Genomic DNA, 14,095 nt, shown 5'->3' with positions numbered 1-14,095 from the left:
GTTTTTCCTCCTCCCAGGGTTACCCTTTTGCCATACCGAGGAACCAGGTCACAAAGAAACAAACTAAGCCCAAAGTCAAAACCCCCTCTCTATGGTGGCCTTCTTCCTATGAGATACCTTCATGCGGGAAGCCTTCTTGCCACCACGAATAGCATTGTCTTCAAAGGAGAATTCATTCTCCCGGATGATGGCACGACTGTCCTTGTCACCCACGTAGGTCACCACATACATATCTGGAGCCCACATTTCAAACTCTCGCTCCCAATTGATGATGGTGGAAAGAGGGGCACTCACTAGAAAGGGGCCTTTGGAATGACCCTTTGCAAATAAGAAGCATAAGAAGCAGAGTCAGAATTGAAGACCCCAGCACACTGCAACCCCAATATCCACCTCCTCCTGCTGCCCTACAAACTTGAAGGCTAAGACTGGCATCTGCACTGCTGCTCCCATCTTCTTTTCTTCCTCTATGCAAATGCCTTCACCACTTATTTCCCTAAAACCAAGATCCATCCTCACAAAGAGCTTAAAATCCTACCTATTCCATTAAATCTTTCCATACTAATTCCACCCATAACTCTGCTCACCTCAATACATAATTGTTTACCCAGGACTGAGGCCCTATGCACCCACCATGAATTCTACCCATGGCTATAGGCCCTCCAATCTTTCACTGTGTATATATATGTCTATCTTACTATCACTTAACAGTGTTCTTCAAAGTCAGAGAACAATTATTTCTTCCCTCTTCTCTCTCCTCAGAGACTACAAATATAAAATACCCACCCAAAAAACTAACATCCCTAGCTTTTCTTACCTCCTTGTAGAGGGAATAGAGGAAGACTGCTGTCTGTACAGTCTTCCCAAGACCCATCTCATCAGCCAAAATGGTGTCAGTGCCTTGAGCCCAGGAGAAGCGCAACCAATTCAAGCCTTCCATTTGGTAAGGGTGCAGGGTTCCACCGGTAGCATCCAAGTACTCTGGCTGTCGCTCATACTTCACTGTTGGCTGAAGGATAAAAGAGAAAAGCTGGCAAAAAATTCCCTTCCTTCCATAAGATGGCAACTGCCTCATCCTCATATGTCCTCACAAGATCCCCCTGGGAGAGTCACAAAAAATTCTGAGGAAAAAAACACCCAATGGTTATTTCAATTTTGTATTTGATTTAGGACTCTGCAGAAATCAGAGCAATTAACCTATCAGACAAACCTGATCTTGGGTCCTACAGATCTTGGAGGAAAAACACATCATAGTCTCCCTAGCAATATGATAATTCTAGTAGTCAGGATCCACCAGATAAATAACTATATGTCCTTCCTAGACTGATCTTTTTACTTTATCTTTTTTTTTTTTTTTTGCAGTTTTTGGCCGGGGTTGGGTTTGAACCCACCACCTCCAGCATATGGAGCCAATGCCTTACTCCTTTGAGCCACAGGGCCACCAGATCTTTTTACTTTAACCACCCTCGAATTATACTGCACAAACAAAACACAAAGGACCTAATTAAAGGTTAGAAAACGCAGGTTCCAATAGAAGTTTCATAAAAGCTTGGTATTGTGACCTCTCCCCAGATAGTATTTCTTCAATCATATAAAATACACCTCCTGGGCGGCGCCTCTGGCTCAGTGGGTAGGGCACTGGCTCCACATACCAAAGGTGGCAGGTTCAAACCCAGCCCCAGCCAAACTGCAACAACAATAAAAAAATAGCCAGGCATTGTGGCAGATGCCTGTGGTCCCAGCTACTTGGGAAGCTGAGGCAAGAGAATCACCTAAGCCCAGGAGTTGGGAGGTTGCTGTGAGCCGTGTGACACCATAGCACTCTACCGAGGGTGACAAAGTGAGAGATTGTCTCTACAAAAAATAATAATAATAATAAAAAAAATAAAATACACCTCCTGGGCGGCACCTGTGGCTCACTGAGTAGGGCACCGGCCCCATATACTGAGGGTAGAGGGTTCAAACCCAGCCCAGGCCAAACTGCAACAAAAAAAATAGCCGGGGGGTGGCGCCTGTGGCTCAAGGGGTGGGGCGCCGGTCCCATATGCCGGAGGTGGCGGGTTCAAACCCAGCCCCGGCCAAAAACCAAAAAAAAAAAAAAAATAGCCGGGCGTTGTGGCAGGTGCCTGTAGTCCCAGCTGCTCAGGAGGCTGAGGCAAGAGAATCCCCTAAGCCCAAGAGCTAGAGGTTGCTGTGAGCTGTGATGCCATAGCACTCTACTGAAGGCAACAAAGTGAAGCTCTGTCTCTAAAAAATAAATACATAATAATAATAATAAAATACACCTCCTTTCTTTTCCTGAAGATAAAAGGAGAAAGTAATCCTAGTGCTTTCTCATTTATAGAGATGTGGGAAGTGAGGCAGTGAACTTTATGAAGCATTTGTAGCTACAAAGATATTATCTGCAGATAATTACTTAGCATACCATAATTAGAAAGCAGCAGACAAGATATACTGTCCTACCCAACAAACTGTACCCTCTCTTTTCTACCCCAACTCACATCAACTGTTGGTGTTTCAGGAGGCCTCTCCAACTTCCTCAACTTCACCTTCTTGAGCTTCTTGCCTGGTCGTCCTTCCTCACCCCTCATTAACTCCCTAAAGAAGAAAAATTTCACACAGCTGCCCAAGGTCCTTTTTCATAAGTAACTCTAGTCTTCACCCCAAATCACTCACCTGTGATTCCAATAGCTTTGTTTAAACAAATCATAATCCTGTATCTCCACATCCTCACTCTCCCAAGATGCCTGATCATACGGTAAGTCCCGCCACTTGATCAAATAGTGGACATGGCCCTTTTTGTCCACGCTGCAAGGTCAAGGGGAGAAAAACCTAAGAGCCAGAAGGTAACCCTCCTTCCCTCCTAAGTTAGTCTTGGTTTCAAAAACTGATAATAATGTATGTACCATACCAGACCTCAAATGTATCAGAGCCTCTACTATATCAGTCTTTGGACCAAAAATTATCTCGAATCTCTATCTCCCATAGCTCAAAAACATTCAATCAATGACAACACAGAGTAAGTTACTGGTGATGTCTATTTTGCTAATCCCTTCAGCAATAGTCTCCCATGGAGATACTGCCTACCTCCAGTGTGCCCAGCTGGTACCTGTGGTTCAGGATGCGGTGGATCATCATCCACTCAGGTTTTATCCCATAGCGATAGAAGCGTTCCTCCATCTCTGCAAATTTAGGGTCCTTGTTTTTTCGCTTCCGGCTCTTCTCTTCATCACCACCAAAGTCCCCAGAAGGTGGCTCATCCATATCATTCTTCCGTTGGTAGTTTCTGAACATCACCTGACAGTGCAGCTCCAACTGTGAGCAGAAAGAGAAAATAAGCCACCAAGGAGTTGCATTCACTCCTTTCTATCCACAAGGCTGTTTTCTCACTACCCTTTGTAGTCCCCACATCTCCAGCCTATTCTAGACCTACCTGCAATTCTGACACCCAGGAACAGTGCCAGTAAGACATGCCTTGCCATTTTACAAAGAACTGCCGCTCTGGCCGCCCCTCCAAGGGCTTAGGGGAGGGAGTATTGGGATCAGCATCTGGAGGCCGAGGCACCGGTGTTGGAGATGGTGGCTGACCCCACTTCCAGATTAGGATCTTCTGCACTTTACCCTTCAGAGCTGGACACTGAGGGGAAAGAAAAGATGACCTAATCCCAAATCATACCCATAGGAGGAGACAGGACAGGTTCACAGCCTCAACTTTGTCAAAGAGATGATTAAAAGCTCATTTCAAATAAAATCTAATCCCAGGTCCTATCTAGGAAGAGAATACAGGTTGAGGACCCCTTATCTGAAATGTGTAGGACCAGAAGGAATTTGTCTGAATTTCATCTCCATTTCTAGACATGACGCAGGATTTATGTGATACCATCACTCCTATCTGCTTAACAGAGCCAGTAGATAGACTTTAAAAAGTAACTCAAAGCAAGCGGCATAGAAAATCCATAAACCTGGGGCGGCGCCTGTGGCTCGGTGAGCAGGGCGCCAGCCCCATATGCCGAGGGTGGCGGGTTCAAACCCAGCCCCGGCCAAACTGCAACAAAAAAATAGCTGGGTATTGTGGCGGGCGCCTGTAGTCCCAGCTGCTCGGGAGGCTGAGGCAAGAGAATCGCATAAGCCCAAGAGTTAGAGGTTGCTGTGAGCTGTGTGACGCCACGGCACTCTACCCAACGGCGGTACAGTGAGACTGTCTCCACAAAAAAAAAAAAAGAAAAGAAAACCCACAGACCTAGAGTTCAGAATTCCTCTCTTAAGCAATCTAAAAGCAGTAAGTGCCTCTACGAAACATTCTAAGCTACCAAGGCCCCGTGGTAGAATGTCAAATAAGAGACAAATATTTTCAGCTAGGACATTGCTCCATTCCTCTCAGAGCTGGCAAGACATCAACTCCACTGGTTGAAGTTAATTCTGTATTTTCCCAGGACAAAGATACCCCAAGACTACATGAAGAAGGGAAATACCTACTTCAGGACTAAAGAGTTCATAGTTCTCCAATGACCTCTCCTGCACCTCAGCCTCAGAATGCCTACATATAAACGTGATAAACATTTCTGCTAGACGATACTTCCCATGTCTCCTGACCTGGCTAAGGTCAGTCACTCACCGTACAACGGGGACAGAGCCATTCACCATTGGGGATCTCTGGAAGTGGGGGATTCAGGCAGTGAATGTGGTAGGAAGAAGGACAGGTATCACAACAGAGCAGCTCCCCACCATCCTTGCAGACTCGACAGAATTCCATATGGTGGTCATCCTCCTCTTCAGGATCTCCCCCAACCTCTTCCAGGATCTCCTCACCCTCCGAATTATCCTCTTTGGCCTCCCACTGGATGCCCTCCTTCTCCTGTAGTAAAGGATCACAGATTCAATTATTACCACCCCCCACCCATCATTCCTTTGAATGCTTCCCAAAGTTCATAACCAAAGAGGCTTATCATCCCACCCTTCCTCTCATGGGTTCAAAGGGCCAGATACTCACACAGTGTGGGCAGCTCCACTTGCCCTCAGGAGCCTTCTCCATATCTGGATCCAGGCAGACCATGTGGTAAGCTCGGGGACAGGTATCACACAGGATGATCTCACCGCCTTGCTGGCACACCTCGCAATAGTCCTGGTGGTCTGTCTCATAACCATCCACAGCAGTCACCTCCTCCTCGCCTGGGCAAGGAAGAGGGAAAGCCCAGTTATTAGAAAAAAACTACCTCCCTCCCCCACCCCATCTCCTTAGGGAGATTCTTCCCCAATGATTTCTACCTTATCCCGTCACATAGAGATAAAGAAAAGAAACACACCTTTCTTTTTCTTTTTAGTAGTTCGGAGTTTCTTGCGGCTGCGGCTACTACGGCTGGTGGAACCATCAGAAACAGAATAGCTATTGATACTGGCATCATCGAAGTCGGATTCCACATCTAAGTCGTCATCCTCACTCTGGCAGGTGAAAATAAATAATGTCAGAAGTTCAAGCCAAAGAGAAAGAGAGAGTGTAGAGAGGAGATCACTCTCTCACTGGGGTACCAGAATCCCAGTAAAGACTGTTACATATGGAGCCAGCTCCACACATTCTTACATGCCTACTGTAAGAAACAGATCCAGACATAAGGTAGCATCCTCCCTGTTAGACTTGGCACCCTCCGCAAAGGGATGGGCTGCGCTCTCACCGAGGATCTCTTACGCTTGGAACCAAAACCTCCCAGCTTGATTTTCAGGGGAGCTACTTTCTTGGGTTTAGGCTTCTTGGCATCAGGTACACGAGGGCTGCCCTTTGGCTTCCTCCGAGCATTGGGACCTAAAATCGAATACATCCAAACATATACCACAAGGTAAAAGATAGGGGGAAATAAAATCTTCTCCACCTAAGCTTGCTTCACCATGTCCACATTCCCGAATTTCCCTCCTAAATCCAAAACTCATTCTTCCCTCCTATTTCTTACTTTAGGGCTGACAAACAATCCCATGCTTTCTCTCCTAAGCCCGTTAGTCCCTCCTCTCTGACTTGCAGGCCATTTCACCTTTGCCCTCCTTGGTCTTGGCCTTTCGGATGGGCACCTCCACAGGGGGAGGTGGTGGTGGAACTTCAGTAGCTGTCACCATGCTCTCCACCACTGCTACTGCTGCCGCTGCTGCAGCTGCCACTGAAGCCCCAGAACTGCCTTTGAAGGGGTTGTTGGTACTGAACTCCCGCCACTTCGCACCCAAAACCATCATCATCTTGGAGACAGCAATCTTGGGGTTTTTGGCAGCAATGAGGGGTCTGGTGGAAAAGTGGACAAACAGAATAGAGGGAAATGTTTAAGGGTAAAACAAAAATAGAGAAGCAAGAAGAGATTATGGAAGAACTCTCCTTCCCCCACCTCTAAAACCCTAGTCATTTACCGGACAAACTGGCTGAAGGCCTTATAGTTGGTGAGGGTGCGATAATCTTCCTCAGAGAACACATGGTCAATGTCTTCCATGCCCCAGTCTTCCAAGAGCTGAGCAGATGATTTAGGCTCCTATAAAGAGAGCAAGGTCAAGGACCTGCCACCTAGTGCCCACACTTACTAAGGAAGTTTGAATTGAAACTACAGCTTGGGGAATGCCTAGTGATTCAGGCCTGTAATCCTAGCACTCTGGGAGGCCAAGGTGGGTGGACTGCTTGAGCTCAGGAGTTTGAGACCATTTGGAGCAAGAGCAAGAACCTGTCTCTACTAAAAATAGAAAAAAACTAGCAGGACATTGTGGATGGCGCCTGTAGTCCCAGCTATTCGGGAGTCTGAGGCAGGAGGGTCATTTGAACCCAGAGTTCAGGTTGCTGTGAGTTAGGTTGACAATGTGGGCACTCTAGCCTGGGGCAACAGAATGGGGGGTGGGGACCACAGCTTGCAAGACCAGAGTAAGAAAACTAGAAAGTAGTGGATTGTCTAGGAAACAAAGGACAGAAGTTAACAGAACAGAGAAGAGGATGGAGATCCAGGCACCTTTGAATCATCATCATCTTCATCCTCTTCCTCTTCCTCCTTCCGCTTGGATTTGCTCTTCTTCTCTTTCTTAGGTCCAAGCTTCTTTTTCTTTTTCTTGCCAGGGGTATAGTCGCTGCCCTCACTGTCTGAGCGCAGAGCCACCTCTTCCTCCTCCTCCACAAACTCCGGCCCCTCCCCAGAGCTGTCCCCCAGCTGCCGGCATAAGAGCATACGCTGGAGCAGGGAAAGGGGGGAGAGGGAGACAGACACACACATGCTACACACATGCTGACCTCAGGACTGCCCTGAGGCTCATTCCCTGGACCTGGCCCACTATTCCAGAGGAAGAGGTCCTTCAACCCTTTTTAGAGCTCCTCCCTTCTTCCTCTGATTCCCTATAACATTCAGTCACCCACTCACCTCCTTTTTTTGGCGCTTGCTCTTAGGAATTTTAGGGTCCCTGGGTTTCTTAGGCTTTTTCTTCTTCTTGAGCTTTGGAGTCTCTGCTTCTGACAAATCCTCTTCTGGGTCCTCTTCATTTTCTACATATATTTGGCAAAGCATGGTAGGCAGGGAAAAGATCAATAACAAAAGGTTAGGGCCTAATCCAGAGGCTTTAGACTTTATTCCCCACCTCTTGTCCCAGATTCCTCTGAAGAGAACTGCTATACTCTCCACAGAAGGAAGCTGATACCCAGGACAAAAAGACAAAGACAGAGCTGTATATACTTGAAATAGGCCTACCAGGCCAGACAGGCCCACCTTGGGCAGCTGTCCAGAACCCTGTGTTCTCTCTCCCATTACTACCAGCAGTCTTCTAGATGTTCACCACTGCAGCTGAATAAAGCTGCTAGGAGTTCACCAAGTAAGAGAACTAAGTCTAGGTCTCCTGTAACTGGCCACCAAGTAGTTTATAAACCAGGGAGAGAATGAAAGGTCCTACCTAGAAGACAAAAACACCTTCCCAGAACAATACCAGTTCAAGGGTCCCAGAAACCACACCCTTCTCTAACTCTTCTGGGGTCATCACAGCTCAAAACAACCAGAACCTCCAAGTCCCCTATTCAGTTGCCAGCTGAATCTCACACCTACTCCCAAAACAATTTCCTTTCCCCATCTCCAACTCTAATGTTCCTCCCAGCCTCTCCTGGGTCAGCAGCCTCCTCTCCCTAGGGGCCCAAATCAGCCCAGCTGTCACCATCTCCCTCCCACCCCAAGCAATCCTCCTTCCATCTGGCTCCACCTCCTCCCCTGGCTGGAAGCACACACAAAGCCTAGGGTAATACCGAAAGCTCCTGGGCAAGGATAGGTGGGAAGGGGCACAGAGTAGGAGGCGGGAGGCAGCTTCCTTTGTAACAAACATTCACACCAACTCCATCTCCCTCCTCCCTCTTCTCTCCCTCTTTCTAAGCCACCCCCGCCCAAGGTGGGGGGAGTGGAGAAGAGGAGAGTGCCTCACCCACTGAGGAGAGGGAAAATGGCTCCTGACCGCAGAAGCCAGCCCAGGGCACCCAGCTGCCAACATAGGACAGACAGGAAGTGGCAGGGGAGGGGGGTGGGGTTGAGAGGTAGCCCGAGAAAAGACTGCCCTCACAGAAGATTTCCCAAATTATTACCTGGCCCCAGGTCCAAATGCCACTAATCTCTAACACCTACTCTGAGATGACAGTTCACAAGAGGCCACTCTACTGTCCTAGGCAAGGGAATCCAGGGAAAGCAAGACAAACATGAAGGCTAATATTATGAGAGGGATTGGATTACTCCCTCAAAAATAATTTCAGTCATCAGAACTAAGATTTAACAAAGACTCAGTAGAGGTGTGGTCAGAGCATACAACCTTCTTCCCAAATTCTGATACCCAAAAGATTTAGCTTGAGGAATGGAAGCCAACAAAGAGTCTCTGAAGCTCAGCTTCCTCATTACCTCCACCCAGAGTCTTAGCCAACTCATAGGAGTCATGTCTACATCCCCTCCCCCCCACAAAAAAACAGGAGCAGGACCTACACAGTAGTGGAAAACAATATCCCTCCTTTAATCCCTCACACGCTCTTAGTTCCTGACCCCCAGAACTAGCCCTAAAATGTCCCTGGCTCCACCCTTCCTGAGCTAGACAGATACTAGGGAACATGAGACATTAGGCTGGACAAAGCACCATCAGCCTCCCCCCTTTCACTCAGCCCAAGATCAGGCCAGGCACAAAAAAGCCCCTCCCATTCCCTTGGGAATGGAACACCAGCCTGGATCTCACAGAAAGACTCATTTTCTTAAGAGCTATCCCCAAGTCACTCTCCCCATCAGCTACAGAGGGTCTTCCTCTTTGCATCCCCATAAAAGCTGGAAACAGACAAGGACAAACCCAAGGAGGCAAAGGAAATACCCTTCCATCCACATAAGATCCCCAAACTTCTCTGGCAAATCATATGCTAAAATGACATGCTAAAACCAACTAAGATATAGAGGAAGATTTGGGAAAGGGGCAGGAATGGGGTGTGGCAAGTGGAAAAACTGGGTCATGCTACAGCTCAGGGCAGAGTTCACTCTGGGAGCTTACACATCTCCCAGTCAACATGGGGGGAAGCCCCAAAAAAGGGCCAGGGCAAGGCCAAGATGTGGAACCAACATGCATGGATAGCAGTTCTATTTTGCATGCCCCTCTCAGAAAGGACAGATTCACCTCACCATCACTGCTGCCCTGCCCCCATCTTGGGCAAAAGCATAGAAATGAGCCACCCTACCCTATACAGTGATAAGACCAAAGTCTAAACTTATTTCAACAGCTGAAGGCTCAATAACAAGACTAACCCCTCTCCTAAAAGGTCTCAGGTTGAAGTGAAGAGTTCCAAATTAGAATATACCGAATGAGAAAGCATCTCTCCTAGACCACCTCAATTTCCGGCTGGAGCTAAGAGAAAAGGCAGAAGTAAAACACGTTGGATGGGAAACAAAAACAGGATCAGCAGGCTCCAGAATGAGAAGATAAGTTTCTACAGAAGAAATGAAGAAAGGGCATGTAGGAAAAAAATGAAGCTAGAGAAAAAGGTCAAGGAAACAAGTAGGCGATTTAGCTAAGAGCTCAGAAGGAAAGACAGACCAGAGAGACATCCACTTAGGAGCATGACATCAATCATCATCTGAGAATAGACAAGGGCTACTCCAATCAGGCAGGGTGGTTATAATCATACGGGTTTGGCCAGTTCAGAGAGCCACCCCAAAACACAGATAGTGCAACCCTTAACACACCTACACAAACACTTGACACTGCCAGCCCAAACTCCAGGCTATCTCTCAGAGGCAGAAGCCTCCAGGAAAAAAAGCCAGGATTATGTTCACCCGCTAGGGTAAGTGGGGTACCCTCCCTTCTTTTGCCCCTCCCTACTAGACTATTACATCCTCCCCTAGCCCCCATCATTTCCCCCCTCAAAACGTTCCAGCAATATGCCTGGCTAAACGCGCTCTAGATCCTGCTGAGGAGCGCAATTCAAACTTCACACAGTTGAAACAGCACAGAAAAGCGGTTAAGTGATCAGCAGCTAAAAATAATCAGATAGAGAGTAACCAGCTCTCCCTCTTTCCTTCCCACAGCAGCAACCACAGGATCCTACCTGCACAGATGCCCAGCTGGTATCCTCAAACAGAAATCCCAAATACCCCCCACCGCGGTCACCAAATAGCCTCCAGGGGTCCCAGCTACCTGCATTCCTCCAAGGACCCACGCAAGGTAATTCTTGCCAGCCCAGAGAGCTCCCTCAACCGGGAACTGCAGAGCATTCCTCAAGACAGGAGCGCAGCAAGCTTGCATCTCCATCCGCGGGCCCAGGAGGCACATGGCTTCCACCCCCCTCACACAAGAGCTCCGCAGAAGGGAACCACTCCCTTCGGATGCCCTCCACTCCAGGCTCTGCAACGGCGACTAGCCACACAAGCCTGCCTCACCAGTCACTCGGAAAAGTCCAAATGCCTCCTTCCTGCCCTGGCCCTAGGGGAAGATGTTACCTGGGTGGGGTGGGGGCAGGCTGTGGTTCAAAAGTGCATCCATATCCTCCTCCTCACTGCCCGCTGAGCAGGGGGACGGGGAGCCCAGGCCCGACGCCATCCCCTTCCGCTCCCGGCCAGGGAATTGGCCCAGCTGCTCCTGCCGACGGCCTGGGGCCCTCTACACTGGCCCGAGTCACTGTGCGGGGGAGGGGGGAGAGAAAGGGAGAACAGTCAGTGACGCGCACTGTCCCCCTCCCCCACACCCACCCGCTCTTTCCGCCCCCCACCCCAGCCACCCTAGCAGGGCACCTAAACCGCTCAGGCTGAACTTAGTTCCACACTCCTCGGGGGCAGCCCGGAAGCCGGCTCCCCAAGAGGAGCCCCCAAGAAGAGAGGGAGCGACACCCCCGAGGACAAGCTGGTGCAGCGTGAAGAGGAGAGAAGCCGGGCTGGACCGAGCAGGGTGTGACGGGGGGAGGGGGTCCAAGTGGCCGCAGAGCGGGGGGGCCAGGAGAGGCGGCAGGCGGCGAGGCGCTTGGGGACACAAGGTCACTTGGGGGTGGGGGGGCGCCTCTCTGCGCCCGGGAGGGGCCAGTCCCCAGGGCAGCTCTCCAAAGGCTGTCCTCTGGGACAACTCAGGTTCTCTTCAGGAGCCGCAGGGACGAGGGGGCGTGGAGGCTCGGGCGCTGCAGGGGGCTGGAGGCAGGGACTGGGGGGTGAGAGAGCTCCCACTGGGAAGGGGGCTGGGCCACGTGTCCCGGGGGGCAAGTGACCAAAGGGCGAGGGAGCGGGCGCCGGGCATTGTGGGAGACCTAGCCCGAGGTAGGGGTCGAGGAAGACAAGACTCTGGCAGGGTTAGGGCGGGGAGTGAAGGGGGAGGACAGACACCCTGCAGGGGAGGAAAAGGAAGGGTCCGCTCCTCCGGGCAGGGGGCGGTCCGGCGATCCTGGGACGCCTGAGGAAGGGGCGGGTGAAGGGATGACCCTCAGAGCTTGTTGGGCAGTGAGGGGAGTCCCTTTGGGAACCCCGCACTCTCCTCACCCAGAGCCGCCGCAGGTCGCGCTGGGTCCGGCCTGGTGTCACTCCCGCTCCGGCTCTTCCTCGCCACGGCCGAAGGGGGGAAAATGGCTCCGGCTCCGGCGTCGCCTCTTAAAGGGCCCGAAACACCGGCCGGGAAATCCCACCGCACTGGCCCCGCCCCCCCACGGACAGCCCATAATAACCTCAACCAACTCCAACCCCCCCTCCACTACCGCCACCCTCCTTAGGTCTCCCGGGCAACCCCCGCCCCCTCGTCGCTCAGGCAACCATTGGCCACGCCCCCTTCGAGCGCGCGCGCGCGTGTCACCCGGGCAACCGCCCACCTCCTGGCCATCCCATAATACACATACACGGACACCCCACACACACACACACACACCTCGGCCCCCCCACATTTCATACACATATATGCCAGGGGGCTGCTGACATCTCATAATATTCCAGACTTTTTACGTCTAACCCTCCTAAATATCCCATAATAGCCATCCTTTGCCAACTTCTTTACTCTTGGCCCTAGTGCCAACATCCCATAATAATTCATCACCCCTCCCTCCCCACGGCCATCCCATAATAAGCACCCCTCCCGGCACATCAGCCTCATATCCCATAATACTTATCCCCATCCCCCACAGACATCCCATAATAACCACCCTTCATCCACCCCAGTTTGATATCCCATAATAGTCAAAAACTCACCCCCCCACATACTACAACAACGGACCCTCGGCCTCCTCCCACACATATCCCGTAATAATCAGTCTCCCACTTTCAATAGTGACATCCCATAATAACCCTGGGAGCTGCCCTCAGTCCCTGCAGGGTAGAGTCTAGAATGCTCACATCACCCCCAGACTTCACATTCTCTGTCTAGCTCATGGCCCATAATAACTTCCCTTATCAAAGAGATAGTCCATAATGATCAACGGCCCCTACTGTCACCAGAGAGAGATGGACATCGAATCTCCTTTCTCCTAACACTGGAAAGATATCCCATAATAATTTTACTTCCCCCAGTCACACCCTGACACCCCATAATAATTACAAGGAGTCCGTGGTCAAGTAGGTACCATAATACTCCCAGCACAACCCAGCCTCACATCCCATAATGCTTCATCTCCACTCCACCACTCCTATACCCATCAAGGTAGGCATTCCATAATATTCATATTCATACCTCTCCCATCTCTAGATACTGTCAATCTATTCTAACACCCAGGGCAAGAAGGACCAGCCACCCTACCCACACCGCCCTGTCCCCCCCTCTTCCCCCCCACTCATACACACCTTAATCCCTTTCTGGGCCAAAGCAGTGTATCTGCAAAAAGCCTCTTGATATCTAGGACCCTAGCATCCCCCACTCCAACATTTCCAGACACGCAGGTTCTGGGAGCCAACCCAAGGCCCCATCAAATCCCACCAAAATGCAAGTATTTTCCCAGTGCTTACCTCCTCTTAAGTTTTGAGAGAGACCAATCAAAATACCAAGCTGACAGATGAACCATTTACATAAAGTTTAATTCACAAGAGCATGCCATAGTCATTACAAACTCCCATCCAAAAACTATTTCTCAATATTCTAGCAGTCCTCTTCCACCTCCACCAGGTCAGGGACCTTTCATTAACACCCTAGGCCACTCCCATGGATGGACAACCTATCATGATGTGAACTGAGGATCCTGCTGTGTACACACCAAGAGTAGAGACCTGCTCTCCCTCTGCACATTCATTCAACATACTGTCTGTTGACACAGTAGAGCGCCACCTAGAATGCAAAGTCCCTTCAAGAAGCAAAACTAACCAAACAATGGTACCAGATGAATGGTGTCAAAGGAGAGCTACAAAGTGCTACTTCCCAACTTCCTTTTATAGGGAATAAAATAAATTCTACTGATCTCAGGAGAGAGCATATCCCAGTAGGGTTCATCGTGGTCCTGAGGCTAGAGGGTATTCCAACAGGATTTATAGATATAGACGATGGTCAAGATAATCTGTTCCCTACATTCTAGGAATTCCGACTGCAAAGCAATGTTGATCCATCTAATGTTCCCTAATACTGAAATCCTATAACACCTTCATGTCGTTCCTTCTTGACTCATCAATGTATCAGAATTGTTAACCTCATTCTGGAACAC

General features: G+C 49.8%; 1 protein-coding gene across 6 annotated transcripts in view; it reads right to left on the bottom strand.

Annotated features, from left to right (window-relative positions):
- The window catches only part of CHD4 (chromodomain helicase DNA binding protein 4), a 40,770-nt gene extending 28,648 nt beyond the window's left edge, over nucleotides 1-12,122 (bottom strand). For 3 of the 6 annotated variants that reach the window (XM_053556463.1, XM_053556464.1, XM_053556465.1), the window contains exons 1-16: nucleotides 11,964-12,122; nucleotides 10,941-11,118; nucleotides 7,368-7,489; nucleotides 6,966-7,181; nucleotides 6,382-6,500; nucleotides 6,018-6,259; nucleotides 5,667-5,794; nucleotides 5,301-5,436; nucleotides 4,988-5,166; nucleotides 4,613-4,852; nucleotides 3,431-3,634; nucleotides 3,107-3,312; nucleotides 2,674-2,805; nucleotides 2,499-2,595; nucleotides 815-1,006; nucleotides 118-318 (exon numbers count right to left, since the gene is read on the bottom strand). In XM_053556463.1, the coding sequence (XP_053412438.1) occupies nucleotides 118-318; nucleotides 815-1,006; nucleotides 2,499-2,595; nucleotides 2,674-2,805; nucleotides 3,107-3,312; nucleotides 3,431-3,634; nucleotides 4,613-4,852; nucleotides 4,988-5,166; nucleotides 5,301-5,436; nucleotides 5,667-5,794; nucleotides 6,018-6,259; nucleotides 6,382-6,500; nucleotides 6,966-7,181; nucleotides 7,368-7,489; nucleotides 10,941-11,040 (2,514 nt within the window). In that variant the 5' untranslated portion in view covers nucleotides 11,041-11,118; nucleotides 11,964-12,122. The remainder of the gene's footprint in view (nucleotides 1-117; nucleotides 319-814; nucleotides 1,007-2,498; nucleotides 2,596-2,673; nucleotides 2,806-3,106; nucleotides 3,313-3,430; nucleotides 3,635-4,612; nucleotides 4,853-4,987; nucleotides 5,167-5,300; nucleotides 5,437-5,666; nucleotides 5,795-6,017; nucleotides 6,260-6,381; nucleotides 6,501-6,965; nucleotides 7,182-7,367; nucleotides 7,490-10,940; nucleotides 11,119-11,963) is intronic. The other 3 variants (XM_053556466.1, XM_053556467.1, XM_053556468.1) reach the window with 2 other exon arrangements.
- Between the last annotated feature and the right edge of the window lie 1,973 nt (nucleotides 12,123-14,095).

The sequence above is a fragment of the Nycticebus coucang genome, chromosome 12, assembly GCF_027406575.1.
Source record: "Nycticebus coucang isolate mNycCou1 chromosome 12, mNycCou1.pri, whole genome shotgun sequence".
NCBI classification, from domain to species: Eukaryota; Metazoa; Chordata; class Mammalia; order Primates; family Lorisidae; genus Nycticebus; species Nycticebus coucang.
This window is presented reverse-complemented; position numbering and strand designations above follow the sequence as displayed.